Source organism: Nelumbo lutea, chromosome 1, assembly GCF_056320005.1.
Source record: "Nelumbo lutea isolate HS-2025 chromosome 1, American lotus-T2T, whole genome shotgun sequence".
Taxonomy (NCBI): domain Eukaryota; kingdom Viridiplantae; phylum Streptophyta; class Magnoliopsida; order Proteales; family Nelumbonaceae; genus Nelumbo; species Nelumbo lutea.
In genome coordinates this window covers 61,169,919-61,189,081 of record NC_142684.1, presented here as the reverse complement: position 1 = coordinate 61,189,081, position 19,163 = coordinate 61,169,919, and the positions used below count along the sequence as shown (strand labels likewise).

At 39.1% G+C, this 19,163-nt stretch overlaps 1 protein-coding gene across 1 annotated transcript in view; it reads right to left on the bottom strand.

Annotated features, from left to right (window-relative positions):
* LOC148874820 (Protein kinase superfamily protein) overlaps nt 1-18,939 on the bottom strand; it is a 56,180-nt gene extending 37,241 nt beyond the window's left edge. Inside the window, exons 1-9 of the mRNA XM_088964306.1 lie at nt 18,495-18,939; nt 18,223-18,372; nt 17,299-17,469; nt 13,707-13,850; nt 5,857-5,962; nt 5,562-5,710; nt 5,016-5,141; nt 4,474-4,617; nt 3,847-3,934 (exon numbers count right to left, since the gene is read on the bottom strand). Of these exons, the coding sequence (XP_088820432.1) occupies nt 3,847-3,934; nt 4,474-4,617; nt 5,016-5,141; nt 5,562-5,710; nt 5,857-5,962; nt 13,707-13,850; nt 17,299-17,469; nt 18,223-18,372; nt 18,495-18,737 (1,321 nt within the window). The 5' untranslated portion in view covers nt 18,738-18,939. The remainder of the gene's footprint in view (nt 1-3,846; nt 3,935-4,473; nt 4,618-5,015; nt 5,142-5,561; nt 5,711-5,856; nt 5,963-13,706; nt 13,851-17,298; nt 17,470-18,222; nt 18,373-18,494) is intronic.
* Nucleotides 18,940-19,163: the final 224 nt, after the last annotated feature.

Here is a 19,163-nt window from a genome sequence, read left to right as displayed (position 1 = left end):
CACAAGTGAAAGGAAGAAAAAGAATGGAGCAGTTAGTATCTTTCGACAATCTGCTGACAGAAAGAAGTTTGCAGGCAAGTTTTGGAACATGTAAAACAGATTTCAGAGTAATTTTTTCTGAAATTTTAATGTTTCCTTTGCCTGCAATAGATGAAAGACTACCATCAGCTATTCTCACTTTTTCAAAACCAGAACAAGGATAATAGGAACTAAATAGGTTAGAGCAACTTGTCATATGATCGGAGGCCCCTGAATCTATGATCCAAGGGCCAGATTTTCCTAGAATTGAGAATGCCAAAGAATTGCTACCTGTTTGTGCCATAGACCCGACAGGAGTATTAGGTGACGAATAAGATTTTAGAAGTTTAAGTAGATGATCTATTTGCTCTTTGCTGAATGGGGATGATTCAGCCTCGTTTGCTGTAGGTATATTCTGTCCACCAGGTTTGTTCACCCTCCAACTGGGTGGTCTCCCGTGCAGTTTGTAGCAATTTTCCCAGGTATGGCGAGGTTTCCCACAGTAGTCACAGCATAGGTTATTCTTGTCTCCAACCTGCAGATTTTGGGCTGACTTTCGACTGACTTGGGCCTTGGAAATAATCAGGGTTGACTCTTCCACAGGTCCGATTGTACCTATAGCCTTCTTTCCAAGCATCACTTGTCTCCGGCTTTCTTCTCTACGTACTTCTGCAAATACTTCACCAATTGGGGGCAGAGGGTTTCTTCCAATAATTCGGCCACGAACCTCATCAAATTCAACGTTTAAACCTGCAAGAAACTTGAAGACTCGGCCAACATTCACCATCTTCTTGTGATAATTGCAATCATCGGGTGACTTCCACTCGTAATCGTTGAATAAGTCCAGGTCCTACCAAATTCTCTTAAGAGAATTAAAATACTTAGTCACAGAGTTCTCACCTTGGCGAATATCTCTGAGTTGTAGAGATAATTCGTACACTTGGGATTGATTCTCCAAATCATAGTACATCTATGAGACATTGTCCCATAATTCCTTGGCTGTAGAATAGCAGAGATAATTTGCACCTATATCTTCAATCATGGAGTTAACCAACCGAGTCATCACCATGGAATTTTCAACATCCCAAACAGCATAGGCTGGATCCTTCACATCAGGCTTCTTCGTGTCTCCTGTGATATAGCTAATTTTCCCTCTCCCTCTGAGATGCATGCGAACAGATTGTGACCACCGGAGAAAGTTGTCACCATTTAGTCGGATTGTAGTGATCTAAATAGAGTGATTTTCAGGCAGATTCCGGACAATCTGGGGCTCAGGCTGAGAAGGTTGAGAACTGGACGTGACTTCAAACATTTTTAGGGACAGAAATGCAGAAACAAACCCTAGGTCTTTTATGCTCTGATACCATAAAGAAGAGACAGAAAGATATGAAGAATGGGATATCACATTATGCTTCTGTACATCGAAATTTATAGCTCTCTCTAGGAAACAAACTAGGTAACAAATCTCCCTAATTAAAGGATACAAACTAGGTAACAAATCTCCTTAATTAAAGGGAAGATAAAGCTGATTCCTAAAAAATTTGTACAATTCACAAATCTCTCAACTACTTAAAATAGCACAAAATCAAATATAATACATAATTACAGAAATCTTCCAACAAATTATAAACCAGTTGAAACTCCAATTGATCCCAATCATAAGTTGGAAGCTAATGATGGAGATGTTCTTCCCAACAAAGGTGTGTATCAAAGATTTGTTGTGAGTGTGGTTAGTTAATATATGCATAAGCCCAGATCTTCTCATATGTAAGTAGTGCATAGCATACTTGCCTATTTGAAGAAGTGTCCAACAAAAGGAATGTTGTATTCTGATCATGGGCATCTCAACGTTAAGGCCTATTCTAATGCTGACTAGGAAGATTCTATTGATGATAGGTGCTCTACTTCTACTTATTGTACCTTGATGGGTGGTAATGTTGTATATTGGAGAAGAAGCAATCTATTGTGGCCTGATCTAGTGTAGAGATTGAATGTAGAGCTATGGTTCATAGGGTTTTTGAATTGTTATGGTTGAAGAACTTGTTGATAGAAATGGGAGTACAAATTGATACTCCAATGATGTTATATTGTGATAACCAAGCTGCCATAAACATAGCCCCGCAGTCCTATCCAACAAGATCGTACAAAGCATGTAGAGGTTGATTGGCACTTCATTAGAGAAAGAGTTGTCAGTGGAGAAATTTGTTTACCTTTTGTGAGGTCTATAGATCAGTTTGCCAATTGTCTCACTAAAGCTGTTCCCAAGCAAAAACTTGACAATAATTTGGACAAGCTAGGCATGATAAATATCTATGCTCAGCTTGAGAGGGAATGTTGAGAGTGTAAGGGCATTTTTGTCCTTTTATACGTCTTTGTATTTGGGCACCTTGTCATGGATTTTTTTTTGTAATTTACTTATTATGTTTAAATATCAAATTTCTAGGTGTGAACAGTAGCACACCTCATTCTCTCAACAAAACACTTCTCTTCTTTTTCTTTTTCTTTTCTTTTTGTTCTCATCTCTATCACATAGTACCTTGTAACTCCACCAAATCCTACAAGCTGACTGGTAGTGAAAGAAAAGACGATTAAAACTCTCCTTGTCCAGGTTGCATAACTCACAACACTGATATGAAATCTCCAAACCTCTGTTCTACAAAGAAGCCTTGGTAAGACACTTCTCTAAGGCAGCAGCAGCAGCAGCAGCTGACCACAGAGGAAGCCCACGTTAGATGGAACCAGAGAGCGCTCTAAATCACTCTTGAGGGGAATGACTGGTTGTGGGGGCTTCTTAAAAGTTGTCATACCTCCACTGCATTCCTAAATAGAGTTTGTGATCCATCTAAACAAAAAGATATTTTCGTATTAACTCTTCAGCTAATCTTGAATAAACCACTAAACAGTGGAGAAAGTAGAAAGAAGAAAAAATAAGACATAAGAAAGAAGTTAGGAGAAGAGGAAGAAGAATGGAGAGATCTAGAAATTGTGGGACTTCAAATCTAACAGTCCTGTCAACCTAGACTCCTTTGTATCGATGGTGGTAGTTATATTACATGCTGGACCACTCTTAAATTAAAGAAAATTACAATCATACACCTGATTAAACACCTTTAACAGTACCATGACAGAAACGATAAATATGTTACTTAACATAATAGAATTAGAAGATGAAGAGAAAAATTTTTAGGCTCTATTTGCAGCACAAATCTGGACTGGATGCAAATTCTGCACTCAGTTCAGCTTTGCATATATATTTTTTTTTGTAACTAATATTTGCTACTCCTACCTTATGCAAAATTTAAACTTTTTGTCTCATTTGCATTCATTGGCAATGCAAATTTTGCATCCAAAAAACTGATGCAAAATTTGAGCCACTTTCCTTCTCTCTCATGTAAAGTGGGAACCACATAATCTTATTTCCTACTTAACTCCCCCCAAAGATACAATCTTCCTCCTACCTTCTTTCTCTTTCATATAAAGTGGGGAGCACATCATTTTACTTTCCATTTTACTGTTCAGAAACAAACAAAACAAAGTCAAACCTAAATTAAAAGTAAACCAAAATCTACACTATCCATTTGCATTCCCATGCACACCAATAGAAACAAAATTTGCACTGCAAACAAAAAGAGCCTTAGGCTCCATTTGGGAAGAGTGCAAATACAAATAATGCACAGGTCATGAAAATGAAAGCATTTGTAATTGCACTCTTCCCAAACAGAGCCTTAGGGGAAAAGAGATCAACTCAAACACGTTTACACCAATTTTGCTGATAGCCATGTGAAAATATGAACTTTCACCATATAATCATATAGATTAGATTGTTACCAAAGTCAAGTATAGCCAGCTTCCCCTCTGGAGTACGGATTAAATTCCCAGGATGTGGATCAGCATGGAAAAAGCCAGTATCAAGTAACTGCAAATCCAAATAGCAGCACCTCAATAAAATAAGCAACATATTAAGGAACTTCTGAGCAATCAAAATTAAATGACATTATTTTCACTGAAAAGTATCCCAAAGATGGAAAGTTGAAATTGAGAGGAATAAGTACCCAGTGAGAATGAGGTGTAAGATGATAATCAAGGCAAGGAGGTTCTCAACATTACCAATAAAAAAATGATCATTTAATACCAGAAAAGACTAATTTGATTGCAGTTGAGGCCTGAGGGTTCTGAAAAATACTGAAGGTTTAAGAGTAAATGGTTGAAGTAGTGGGAAAAACACTTGGAAGACTCGTGATTTCGTTCAAGAATATGGATCAGTGAAATTTTCTTGCATACTCCTTAGTAGTTCTTCGAGCTCAATTACCTTACCTTGCTTCAGAATGAACTTGATTGAAGAATATGACTCAATAAGGTAGAACAGCAGCCTAGCCCAACAATTTGGGATAAGGCTTTTTTAGGTGAGTATCTTTATGCAAATTCTTGCATGAGTGAATGAATATTGTAGTTTACCTGCTTAAGATAGCATATTACACCAACATTGACCAGTTCTCCAACATCACTTTCAGTACTCTGTGATAGCTTTTCTCCTTCTACCCATTCTGTTGTCAGAACCCTTCTTGAAGTATACTTTTGGTACGTTTTAGGTACGACTACCTGTATTACATATTTCAAGAGAATTAAATATCTATAAATTGTGTGCCATAGAAGATCAGAAACAAATTTACAAATTATTTATTCCTGGCAATGTCCTTTAACAGATTATATCTTTTTTCTTTTTTTCCCCCTTTTTCTGCTAGGAAGAGAACTTGGTCAGTAATCTGTAAAAAAAAAAAAAGAGAAAGGAGAAGAAGAAAGAAATAAGGAGAGCAAGATACAAGGAGATATTATAAATTTTTAATGGTTCTTTTTAAAAAGGAAATTGCAGAAGATTATTGAATTATTCAGAAACAGTAGTTAGCTCCAAATAAATGTGACAAATTGACACGGATCAAATGCATCTCAATCTATTCATGGCAGAATAATGTAAGACAATTAGTAGGATAGGAGTTCACCTGTGGAAGGTCCTTTCTCATCATTTCAGCAAAACGTGATCCATTTTCACCCTCATTAACATAATCAAGTTCCTCAAAAAAACGAGCAGCCCATTCATCTACTAGCCCAACAACATCAACAGAGATCTGAAAAGGTTGAGAAACAAAGAGGAGAAGACTAAGAAAAATAAGAAAAAAGGATAAAAGTAGGAAGACATTTTTTTTTTGTTTTTTTATCAGTAAAGGTAAACTTTATTAGAAGATTTTGTTAAACTTGAGGTTACAATTCTGTGGGTAAGTTACCCACATCATAGGATTATCCAGCTACAATTACACTGCAATCCCCAAACCCAGCCTTACAATTTAGCGCAAAATAATGGCTGCCTATTTGCCCCCTGTTTAGCTAAAGCATCTGCTTATTTGCCATCTTCCTACCTAAGATAAGAAGACGTAATTGGCACTACATTCTTTGTTTCATAGGCCTTTTAACTATTTATTTTATTTTAAGAAAACAAAAACAACTAGTGAAAATTGTTGAATCTAAAAAAAAATTTGAACACAAGTTACCTGAGGAAACCTTCGAAGAAACAAACCCAAGTTCCGGATGACGAAAAGATCAACTGTCACAGTCTCAAGAACAAAAGGCCGTTGTACCTTAACGGCCACTAAATCACCATTCTCTTTTAGGCGGCCCTTGTATACCTGACCCAGAGATGCTGTATAAAGACATCCCACAACAATAGGAAAAAAATATCAACAATTACCCATTTTTGCAACAAATCAAATAAATGCTAAAATCAAGTTGACCAAACACAAACAAAAAGGGAAAAAACAAATAAAAATTTCTTAGAAGTGAAGCTACCAGCAGCGATAGGGGAGGAAGAAAGTTCAGAATAGATTTCATGCCATGGCTGACCAAGCTCCTCTTTGATAAGGGACATAGCTACATCATCTGGAAATGACGGGACCTTCAAATATCACCAAGCAGTGTTTAATCAACAAAAAAAGGAAAAAAAGGTAAAGAAAGCAGTATGTCCAGTTGTCCACAAGTAAGCTATAATATAACCAATATGATGATTATTGCAGATTTTGGGTAAACGATTCTGGTAGTATACATTCCTAACAAACTAATGATAGGTCGGAAATAGATGCACTGTACCATAATGAGTACATTATCCTTTATAAGAGATTTATTTACATGCAGAATCTTTACATGGACACCTCTAATAGGGCTATGCCCCATAAGTTCACCCAACCACTTCAAAGGAAGACCTTTCAACAATAGTACCATGAAAGGTCAAGGGATTACTATAAATTTGTAGAGAACACTGATGTGGGCCCCACTGCAGTGGTCCCCACTGTGTTCGTAGGACAGCAGTATTTGTTTCAGTTATAGTAGTGTCAGTTTGAGTCAGTTTGCTAATTCAGCTGTTATTTATTTCAGTTTTATTTACTTTCTTTATTATATAAGTACCAAGGGCAGATGTGTCCTTTCATCATGTACTAAACATAAACCTATAAATATTAAGAGAGTGACGGCGGCAGATCTGTTAGAATCTGTCCCTCCTTTCAGCAACTTGTGTTCTCTTGCTTCTCTTCTATTCTCTCCCTTTTCTCTCATCTTCTTTTCTGTTTTACAAACCTAAAACCTTTTAGGATTCAAGACTGATTACAGTCTTGATCTTCTACTTGGTATTAGAGCCTATCTAGGGCTTCTCATGTGTATCTAGTCCAGCCGATCACATGAGAACTAGCTAGGGCTGGAAGCCTTGAAGAAGTTTTTCGGCAGCTGAATCTTGGAGATTACCAGGAGAGGTTCGCAGCAGTTGAAGACTTGTCGCAGCCTGCAGAGAGTTGGTAATCAGGAAGAGGCAACGAAGGTTAGGGTTCAGGTAACCCTAGAAGACAGTACACCGAAGGCAGGTAATCAGTAAGTAAGTTTGTTTCTTTACTGATTTTTAGAGATTGCAATCAGCCGAGATAGGTTGGACCCATCTAGAAAGAGGGGCCGAACTGTGTTCAAGTTTGCTCTAGGGTTTGGCTTGCCGAACTGTGATTAAGTTTGTGTCTAGGGTTTGATTGTTGGGCCGAACCCTCCTCTTCAAAGGGGATTAGTTTTTAGGGTTTCACAGAGCCTTACGACAAGTCCCACTGGTGCGGACTACTTGGAGAGTGCAGCTGAGCACTTTAGTGATTTCAGATCACTAATTTTCTTCAAACCTACAGTTGAAACCCTATTTTTGCTCTCACAGTAGTGAGCCCCACAGTAGTGGTTTCAGAGAACAGCATCTCATATTGATAGGCAATTGATTTCAGATCAGTTTTGTGTTGGTATTCCTGATCGGATCAGACCAGTTTCAGATCACATCGGTTTTGTGTTGGTATTTCTGATCGGATCATATCAGTTTCAGATCAGATCAGTTTCGGATCAGCTTTCAGACTTACTTCCTTGACTCTGTTTTCTGGTATAATTGCTCTAACAGTTTGTAGCCACTAAATCTTGATCAAAGATGGAATTCAAGGGTCAGGGAGATAGTAGTTTTGGAAACCACAGTTATAGTAATGTATCTGAAACCGGGTTTCAGATTACAACTATGAGATTTGATGGGTCAAATTATTTGGAGTGGGCACAATCAGCCATGATGGCTATTGGAGGAAGGGGAAAACTGGGTTACCTCTTGGGAGAAGTGAAAGAACCTTCCAAGGAGGACCCAATATACACCAAGTGGGTTCAAGAGAACTATTTAGTTATGGCATGGCTGTGTAATTCCATGCAGCCACATATCAGCCAAAATTACTTGTGGGCAAAGACAACCAAAGAAATATGGGATGTTGTGAAAGAAACCCATTCCCAACCCCTTAATGTTGCCAGAGCCTATGAACTGAAGTGTGAGGTGAACAGCCTTAAACAAGGAGAGAAGCCAGTTTCTGTCCACTTCTCTACCTTGAAATCCTTGTGGCATGAGAATGACCATCTGGAGACCCTTGAGTGGGAGAGTCCCAAAGATGCACAGACTCACAGAAAACAAGTTGAGACGAATAGGGTATTTGAGTTTCTGGCTGGTTTGAATTCAAAATATGACATTGTGCGACAACAGATATTGACAAGAGATAGTGTGACCCTTTCTCAAGCATACTCCTTGGTGCATAGTGAAGAGACCAGGAGGAAAGTTATGATGTAGCCTCAGCCTTCTTTCCCAGCCTTGACAGTTATTAAACCCAAGCCAGGGGGTGACTCAAAAAGGGACCGGAAGAAGGAAGATAAACGGGATCTGGTATGTGAACATTGCAAGAAACCCAAGCACACAAAAGATACTTGTTGGAAGCTACATCCTCACTTGGTCCTAGCAAAACTGAGAAATAAGAAGGGTAATGCTCATATGGCAGTGAACACTGATTCAACATCCTCATCAGGTACATCCCTGGAGACTTTAGCTGCTGTTCGGGCTGCCCTCATACAGTTGGAAAAGGAAGTTGGAAGTTCAGCTCAGCCATCCCAGTCCCCATCAGCTCCTGCTACATCTGCATTTGCACATTCAGGTACTCGAGCCTCAGCTTACCATGCTTCAGCTCCAGGTAATACTGATCACTGTTGGGTAATCGATTCAGGTGCATCTGACCATATGACTAGCTTGCCATCTTTGTTTACTTCTTATCACTTGTCCTCTGGCCGAGATAGAGTATCCATTGCTGATGGCTCTCTTGTTCCCATTTTGGGCAAGGGGGACATCAAGTTATCGGACACTATCTCTTTATCTTTTGTTTTGCATGTTCTTAAGCTTGATACCAACCTCCTTTAGTTAGTAGTATTACCAAACACATGAACTGTTCAGTAACCTTTTTCCCTGACCGATGTGTTTTTCAGGATTTGGAGACGAGGAAGGTGATTGGAACTGGCCGTGAGACGAACGGGATCTATCTGCTTGGAGAGAGTACCCGAGGGGAAGAGTCAGTGGATAAGAAGTCTTTTGTTTCCCAGTTTGTGAGTTTGGTTATGCTTTGGCATAACCGATTAGGTCATTTGTCTTTTAAGTCTTTGAAGAGTCTGTTTCCTACTTTATTTGAGTCTGTTGAGCTATCAGAGTTGAGGTGTGAGAGTTGTGAGCTTGCCAAACATTGAGGTGTGAGAGGTGTGAGAGTTGTGAGCTTCCCTTTTGATATTGTGCATACTGATGCTTGGGGGCCATATCATATCTCTTCTATGGGTGGGTACAAATATTTTCTACTGCTTGTTGATGACCATACCCGGTTTTCTTGGGTATATCTTATGCGTTCTCGGGATGAGATTCCTGCTCTGACCCAAAACTTCCATCAGATGATTCTCACTCAGTTTGGAACTAAAATCAAAGTCCTCAGATCTGATAATGCAAAAGATTACTTTGCTCAACCATTGACCTCCTACCTTCGTAGCCATGGAGTTATTCACCAGAGCACTTGCCCTTATACACCACAGCAGAACAGCTTTGCTGAAAGGAAGAATAGGCATATCTTGGAGGTGGCTAGAAGCATTATGTTTACCTCCAATGTACCTATTCGCTTCTGGGGTGATGCTATCCTCACGGCAGTTTATCTCATTAATCGAGTTCCTTCCCGGGTCCTTGATATGAGAACCCCCTTTTCCCTTCTTTACCCAGACAAGGAGTTGTTCATTGTTCCCCTTAAAACCTTTGGTTGTACCTGTTTCGTCCAGTTTCTCGGGCCTCATCATTCCAAGTTTGACCCTAAGGCCTCCAAATGCATTTTCCTTGGTTATGCACAAACTCAAAAGAGTTAATGCTGCTATGATCTGGTTTCAGGGAAACGGTTTGTCTCTATGGATGTCACCTTCTTTGAGGAGACACCCTATTATCCTAGGGTTTCTCCTCAGGGGGAGAGCAGTAAAAGTGGGGCTGTTTTGAGTTTCTTTCCTCAGGGGGAGAGCAGTGAGAGTGGAAGTGGGGCTGTTTTGAGCAGTGAGAGTGGAAGTGGGGTTGTTCCTTTACCTATTCCACTGGGTAATGAAGGTTGTAGTGGTGAGGGTGGTCAGAGGGAGCCGGAGTTGAGAGTCCATCACAGGTGATGCAGGCAGGTTGATCCTAGTCTTCGGCAGTCCCGGCCAGATCCAGTTCCTTCTGTGGCTCCAGATCCAGAGCCTACTGAGATACCTCTCGCTGTTGCCACTTCCCCTCCTGTGGATGACCTTGATCTCCCTATTGCCATTCGCAAAGGGAAACGACATTGCACCACTTCTACAGCTCACAGCATCTCACAGTTCTTATCCTATGATTGTTTATCACCATCTTACCGGTCCTATCTCACTTCCATTGCCAATGTCCCTATTCCAAGAACAGTGCAAGAAGCCTTATCGGTTCCAGAATGGAAAGATGCAATGCAAGTCGAAATGGATGCCCTGTTGAAGAATAATACCTGGACACTAGTTGACCCACCAAAAGGAAAGAAACCGGTGGGATGCAGGTGGGTATTCACTGTGAAGCATAATGTTGATGGCTCTATTGAAAGGTACAAAGCCCGGCTGGTTGCAAAGGGATTCACTCAGACTTATGGTATAGACTAGTTTGAGACCTTTGCCCCAGTAGCCAAGATGACCACCATTCGAGTTTTGTTATCCCTTGCAGCAAATCATTCTTGGCCCCTGTTTCAGATGGATGTTAAAAATGCCTTTCTGAATGGAGACTTACAAGAAGAGGTTTACATGCAGTTGCCTCCTGGATTCTATGATACAGAGACAGGTAAGAAGGTTTGCCAACTGAACAAGGCATTGTATGGTTTGAAGCAGTCACCTAGAGCCTGGTTTGATAGGTTCAGATTAGCCCTTGGAAGGTTTGGTTATGTACAGGCCCAGTCAGATCATACACTATTCATCAAAAGGATGGAGTCCTCTCTGACAATACTAGCAGTATATGTAGATGATATTGTGGTGACAGGAAATGACAGTCATGAGATTGAGTCTCTCAAGCAGCTCCTTCATCAAGAGTTTGAGGTAAAAGATCTTGGTGCACTACGGTATTTTTTGGGTATTGAGGTTGCTAGATCCAAGCAGGGGATTTTTATCTCTCAAAGAAAATATGTTCTAGATCTGTTGGCGGAAACTGGAAAGCTGGGTGTTAAGCCGGCCGATACACCCATCGAACAAAATCACAAGATTAGTGCAGAGGGTGGGGACCCTCTTGAGGACAAAGTTATGTTCCAACGGTTGGTTGGAAAGCTTCTATATCTCTGTCTCACTCGGCCGGATATCAGCTATGCAGTTAGTGTTGTCAGCCAGTACATGCACTCCCCTAGAACTTCTCATCTTCTTGCGGCAGAACGAATATTAGCATACTTGAAGAGATGCCCAGGTAGAGGTATATTACTCAAGAACAATAATCACATGAGGGTGGAAGTCTATACAGATGCCGATTGGGCTGGAAGTGTTGATGACAGAAGGTCTACCTCTGGATATTGTGCCCTTGTGGGAGGTAACCTTGTCTCTTGGAGGAGTAAGAAGCAGAGTGTTTTTTCCGCTCCAGTGCTGAAGCGGAATACAGGTCAATGGCTAATGGAGTGGCTGAGGTCACTACTTGAAGAGTTGGGTATTGACTATGAAAAGCCATTAATGTTGTATTGTAATAATCAGGCAGCTATTAATATAGCCCACAACCCAGTGCAACATGACAGAACTAAACATATCGAAGTTGATCGACATTTTGAGAAAGAGTTATATCACAAGAAGTGTCTTCCGTACATCACATCCAATATGCAGCTCGCGAATATCCTCACCAAGGCTGTACCAAGGAAGAAGTTAGAGACAGACCTATCCAAGTTGGGCATGATAGATATCTACTCCCAACTTGAGGGGGAGTGTAGAGAACACTGATGTGGGCCCCACTGCAGTGGTCCCCACTGTGTTCGTAGGACAGCAGTATTTGTGAGAAGGAAGAATCAGGTAAGCATTGACAGTAACCAATGAATGGCTTTAATAGGATCAGGAAAAGAAGAGGCAGAGTACTTTAAGATAATCTGTCTAAAGAGAAATGTCATTGCTGGAACCCTATAACAAGGAATGCATCCATACAGGACAAGGGACTCTTTTTGTTTTTCCTTTTTCTCTAGGAGGTAGTCAAAAAGGATATGGATTGAGGCATTGAAATAAGAATTTGAAAGCATGTTAATTTACTAGCTAACAGTGGGAATGGTGGTGATTAAATTCATAATTAGCACATGATAACAAATGCCTAATGACAAGCAAAAGCAACATGCATGGAAGCCGAACAAGCAGAGTATGAAAATAAAACACTCTGAGGGTTTAGCTCCTTCATTTTCTTTTGGTTTTGACCCCTTCTCTCTATTCTTCTAATATCTTCATAAAAACTCTTCCAGAAGTGGATGTCTTGATCTGATCAAAAATATCATCACATGGAACTACTATTCCTATGAAAGAATCTCTAGGTCAGGATTGCTTCAATATTTCACATCATGATGAAAATAGAAATAGAAAATTTTTCTATTTTTATGTCAGAAAAATATCATAATAGAAATTGAAATCTTCTTCACTTCTCTGCTTAGAACTTTATGCCAAAGTTTTAAAAACCAACCCCGAAACGGAACTGTAGAGAGACTGGGCCAAATGGGCCCTAGTCCTTTAGTGTCATTCTTATTAGTTCCTTCTTGTTATATTTTCTCATTGGACCTTCTTTTTTATGGGCCTTTAGCTTCTGTTTTTGTTTTTTAAGTGTATTGCTGGTGTGGATGCCTACTTAAGGGCCTCCTTGTAAATTATGTAACTTAAGTAAGTTTAATAAAAAGATTAGAGTAGGGGAAAGAGGAGATTATCAAACTCCTCTTTTCTTTCTCCTTTCTTCTCCATTTTTCCTTCTTCTTCTTTCTGTCTTCCTCTTCTTCCTTCCTTCTTTCTGCTCTAATCTAAATATTTCTGCTAATTTTATTGGTCTGAATCACATCGAACTTTATGCCAAGGTTAGCGGTTCAACCGTCCAGGTCGAATGGTTTGACCCGTAACATTAAATTTCTGAGAAATAAACCCCATATTATATTCACATTTTAATTTATAACTTTTGTTCCAGCGGATTTGATTAAAATTGATGCTTAAAAGTGGGTTCCATTAAAATTGATGCTTAAAAAAGCCTTAAAAGCCTATGTGTTAATTGTATTAGGAGATAGGGGACTAGGGGGGGAGGTCAGAGGTGAGATGTGAGAGGTGAGTCAGGTGACAGAGAAATAGCATCAAAGTGTCAGAATAATATAGGGGGGTAGGGAGGAAGAGAGAGAGAGAGAGAGGAGACATTAATATTTGATACAATAGAGGGTAGGGAGGGAACAAGGGAGGGAGAAAGAGAGAGAGTGTGACATTGATTGATAATGCCCAGCTTTTATAATGTGAAAGGAAATTTTTCAAATTGTCAATTTTACAAATAATTCATATCAACCAAAAACCCACAAACCACTGCCTGAGGAACGATTTAGCGGTTCAACTGCCAGGGTCAGCGGTTTTTTGACAGAGTCAACATTTTTTTATAAAAAGCGGTCCAACCCAAAATCGGACCCGGAACTATGACTGGTTCCTAGGTCGAACGGTCCAACCATCCGGTCCGGTCCGGTTTTAAAACAGTGTTTTATGGTATAAGTAAACTAAACCCTATTTAACATAATAACTTTACTAACAAAATTGATTCAAGTTTCATGCATATAGTCAAGACAATGTAATACATTTACCTTATCACACAGTTTTTGCAACTCAGTCATTGCTACAGGTGATAGTATATCTGGTCGAATGCTCAACGCTTGTCCAAGTTTTATATATGCTGGACCCAAAGAAGTTACAATCTCCCGTAATTCAATGGCTCGTGCAACTTCATTCTAGCACAAAAGAAGAAGAGAATATATGAAAAAAAAAATACAAATTGAATGGGCACAAACAGGAATGCGGTTGAAATAGTTAATGGCCTAATTAGTTGGGTGCATGGATTAAAAAGCACAAATTGAAATAGGAAGGAAATCTTGAAGGAGGTGAAATGCTCATATTCCACCCCCCCCCCTCACACACACAAACAAACACACAAAAATAAGTAAAGCCTTTCTACCATTGTTTTCTTTTTGTTTTTTAAGTAGCAGAAACTGTGAAGTACAAAGTTAGTGTCATCTTGTATATATGCATGTTGAGATATGGTTGCATCTGGGTTTTCTTTCAGAAAGGATATTGGAGGAAGTTTTGATATATTTGTAATTTCTGGGTTTATATCCAGAATCTTATATTGGGAGGTTATCTATAATTACAATTGTTTATATGTGGCTTGTCTAGCAAGCCAGATGGCATGGATTTATCCACCATTCGTCTCAGGTTATGGTGAGAAGGGAGAAGTTGGGGCGGCAATCAGTTCTCCAGTTATTGGCTGGGTGCTGCTGCTTCCAGATTTTCAAGGACTAAAGAAGGAAAACTTCAGTGCCAACTTTTGGTGTACTCTGAATGATTAATAGAAGTTTTTTGGTTATGCTTTTTGTACTTTGGAGTTTGATATCTTATGTTTCCTCTCCTTTTGTATTTGAGGGATGGGGTGACCACGTGTCACCTATTTTAGATGCATTTTCCTTTTTAGCGATAAAACTTTCTTCTTTATTTATCTTCAAAAAAAAAGAGGGGAGAAATGTAGAGTACGGGGTTACTGGAAACTACAGGGGTTATAGATTCCAATCCAGATCTATTCCATGCTTTCCTTTCATAATGGGTTCATGTTTCTGTGCAAGAGTATTCATGCAATTTGCCCCTTAGGATATATAGGTTTAAACGAGAGCTATTATATAATTTCAAAATTTTTATTTGTTGAAATTTATTTAAGCCATCATATGTTTTTGGCTATTGTTAAGTAGAGAAAGAAATAGGGGAGAGGGGGAGAGAGAGAGTAGACTGACCTTTAAGGACAGATATCTTTCTATTTTTCTGATGCTGTGAAGTCAAGCACCTTCTACTGTAGATGTAGGCTACCAAGCTAAACCATAAAATTTGTGTTTTTGTTCTTCTCTGGTGTGTTCTTCCATAGCCATAGTTCCAGTTATGCTTTTTTGTACCAGTTAGTTGGTCTCTAGCTTCTGCTTGTTAACTCTGTGTTACCTAGATGACTCATTCATTCCAGGTTAAGATGGTTTTAAGTTGGGGATTCGGATTCCGATGTGTCAAATACTTTGGTTGCTATTATAGTGAAGCTCAGTTGGTTTGATGTAGTATTCTGATGCTTACAGGATCTTTCTGGGCCTAAAGTTGACATTGTGAAAGACTAAAGGTGCAGCTAGATTGAGTAGAAATAAACCAACTTTGCTATTATTGTTTGGTCAGGAACATTATTCTAAGTATTAAAAAAACATGTTTATTGTAAATTTCTGAAGTGAGCCAAGAGATGGTTCGGTCATTTTTAACGTTCAGGAGCTTCAGAAAATCCGACCGATTTTAGTGTAAAAAATTGATCAGTTGGTGCTCCAGTTTCAACAGAAGGGTCTGTAGATTTTGTGCCACCTCAAAAGCACTAAATACCAGGGAATTTTTTACCTTAGATGCATCTTAAATCACGACAGTAAAGTGTTTTCTGGGTGTTGTTTAGGGACACCATTTGGATCCTCTATTTTTCTCCAGAGTTCTTATTTGACTGCAGAAGAAGACAAGGTATTAATCTAAAGTTCTGCTTGGGCTATATGGAATCAGAAGACAAGAAAATGACTGAAATGGACAGTGGGCACTAATCCGATGGTCAGTTTTTATTTTCATTGTTGATAGGTTAGTTTATGAGTTACTCATTCAGCAAAATGCCTAGAAAGTCAGCAGCTAATGAACAGGTATATTTTTTGGTGTTTTCCTTGAAAGTACTTTTGAAAAACTTCTTATGCGTACAGGAATATCTTAATCAAGCTATCAACCCAGGATATGAGTCCTCAATTGGCTGTAATGTGTTCAACAAAATGCCTAATATCCCTTCTGATTGGAACCCAGCTTTACAGAGGAAGTTTGATGGTATATGCTGAAGAAGAATCCCCAATTCCCCATGCAGAAATGGATTTAAAGTTCACAGTTGGCTCTTGGGTGGGTAGCTCCAACTGGGTGACTCAGTTCTGCTCTGCCCTGGCCTTCTGGCATGATTGGTTCCCTGTATGATAATTCATTGGACTTCTTGTCAACCTACTCTGGTTCTCCGATCTACTTTGTGATTATACAGTTGGATTTTCATGGCCAACTAAATTTTGCTATTTGGTTTACTGAATTTTATGGTGGAACCTTCTCTTTTTTTTTCTTTTTTCTTCTTTTTCTTTTTTCTTTCTTTTTTTTTTCTTTTTTCTTTTTTTTCTTTTTTCTTTCTTTTTTTTTTTTTTTTGAAAGTATCAAGAGTGAGAAACAAAAGAAGGCTTGAGGATAATAGAAGTCCTTCAAGTTAGGAGTTTCTTATCTCTCTATCCTAAGGAAATGGTGCTTGATGCCTTCATGCAGAAAGAATTTAAGTGTGTTGAAATAGAATTTTTGGAAGGGGTTGGTTCCCTTTATTGTGAAAGGGATAAATCACATTCTGTTTTTGTAAGGATGTTCAATCATCTTATGTTTGTATGATTTTTTCATTGAATACAGATTTTATTGATTAAAGAATATATTGACAGAACCATATATTTGAGCTACTACCATATCAGTTTCTTCCAACTTATGTTGCATTGATACAGGTAATGGACTATTACACAGTGTCTCTATGCGTTCATTAGTGTCACACCATAATCGGAAACATGTTGCAACGCAAAAAGGTCTTTATCCAGTTAAACAAGTCCATGCAACACAGCTAGCATCACTGAAGAAGCTTACAGATGACTAGAAGATTCATGAAAAGTTGGTTACAGGCATGGTTTAAACTTTAAAGTATTGATACACCCAAATGTATCAGCAGGGGCGTATCGATACTTTTTCAGCCACGCATTTTTTTAGTTTTTTTTCCAATTTTCATTTTTATACATGTTTTTATATTCTTTAATCAATAAAAAGTTGGGCTCCTGAAAACACTTATAAACAGGTGTATCAGATACCCAACAATACACGTGTATTGTATCAATACTTCGAACCTTGGTTACAGGGGAGGGTAAAAAATAATTTTTTTTTACTAGAGTATTTAAAGTCATAATCAATAGTAACTTATAATACAACACAGCACCAGATTAAAAATGTGATATGATATATTAAATGTAAGCTGAGAAACCACAATTTGCTAGAAGCCTAGAACATGTCAACTGTTCCAATGGAAGCATCAATAGATGAAAGCATGCAAGCATGGCATCAAACACTCACCTCTTTGACCTTGTTGTTTATCACATCCAAGAGAAGACGGGAAAGAAAACCACCAGCAACAGAGAGTAGCTGGACAATGCGTGTTGCAACAGCACGAGGCCGCTTTCCCCAGTATGAAGAAATGCTAACAGGATCATAAACCAAAGGCAAAGAATCACAGCTTTCGTCAACCTGAAAAGCAAAACTCCCTTAGCTTTACCAGAAAATTGACTCCTTGTCTAAAAGAAAAAGAACCTGGTGATCAGAAAAAATCTTTAAGATTCCCTGTTCTCACAGGAAAGCATTAAAATGATGTGCAAGAAAATCTCGCAAAGAGAGCAACCTACAGGATGTCATAGGAAATCAACTTGCCCTTTGGATCAAAGAAGAGAGTACAAAGCTTTACAGCCTCAAGGTGAGACGACACTGAGCAAAGACCTCAAGGAGGCTAAGCCCAAAACAAAGAAAACCTGTCTTCATAACAATATTACTTCAGTAAGAATGAATTCAGATCAACTCATTCCTCCCAACCCATAGTCTAGGCATGCTAATGGTTGACCTTGAAATCCATATGTACAGGTGTTCACGGTCGGTGCCATGGTTCTACCTCCCTAACAACAAGGAGTACATGTTGCTTCTCCACAGTCATCCTTTAAGCTAATTTAGTTTCACAGCAATTTCCTTAAGTAAGAAGGTAGAAGATCTAGGTAAAGAAATCACATCTCCTTTCCAATATCAGTAGTACCCAAAACACATAAAAGAACAAGACCCCAGAACTTTTTCTCAAATTCTTTCTTCAAAGTTTCAACCAAACCTAGAAATTCAGAAATAAATGCATATACCAATTCCCACTGAAGAAATAAAATGAGATCTAAACGGGAAAATAAAATAAAATAAATAAATAAATAAATCATATATCCAAAACACAGACGACACGACACAAACCTCGACTAGCCGAAGCTTAATACTGTCATCCGCAAATTGCGAATCTGTCAAATTCTGACCCCTGAGACCTCTCATAAGTATCGCCAACTGTTCATTCTCTTCCATTTGTGCTCTTACTCTCTTAATCTCCTGTGAAACATTCCCCATTTTCTGCCGATTCCCAGAATCAAAACAACAGTAAAATCAGTAACAAAGCAATAAACATTAATCCCAGAATCGTTTAATCTCAGAACTATACTCCGACATAAAATTCACTTTTCAATTCAATTTACCGTAGAAACTCCATTAACCGGCTTCGGCGGTGGAGTTCTGGAACTGGAAGGTCTGGTGTCGACCGGCTTGGGCTCAGTGGCGACAGCAACAACGAAGCTCCGTCCCCGAGACGCAGTTTTGGCGGGAAACAAGCATCGGTTATTACTGGTTCTCTTCTTTGAATGGGAAGGGCCAGTGCGAGACGTTAGTGTGCGCCGGAGCGGCTCGATTCCACAGTAGACGAGCTGAGCTGCTGCGTCCATAGCAAAACCGAAAATCCAACAATCAAAACGCCCTCTCCCTTTCTATCCGTTGAGAACTAAGCTAGAGTACAATTGCAGGAGAGAGAGAGAATGGTGAAGGTCAGTTGGTCAGAATCAGAATCTGAGAGGCTTTCAGTCGCCCTGTGAAGAGTTTTCGTTGAAAAGGTTTGGACGGTGGACATGCACGTGGCGCGATATGGTGCTGTAAAAGCTAAACTCCATTTAATTATTTAAACAAAATTGGTTATTTGTGATGAAAAACAGCAGACGTTAGATTGGGATCTATAACATACGTGTCAAAATGATGAAGGCAGTAGTATGTAATGTTCCTGGACGACCGTCGAGAAAAAGAAAATAAGGGAAACATTTGAACGTGGAGTCTCTTCAGTGATCCGGCGATTTCCAACCACATGAAAGGAATGGAGA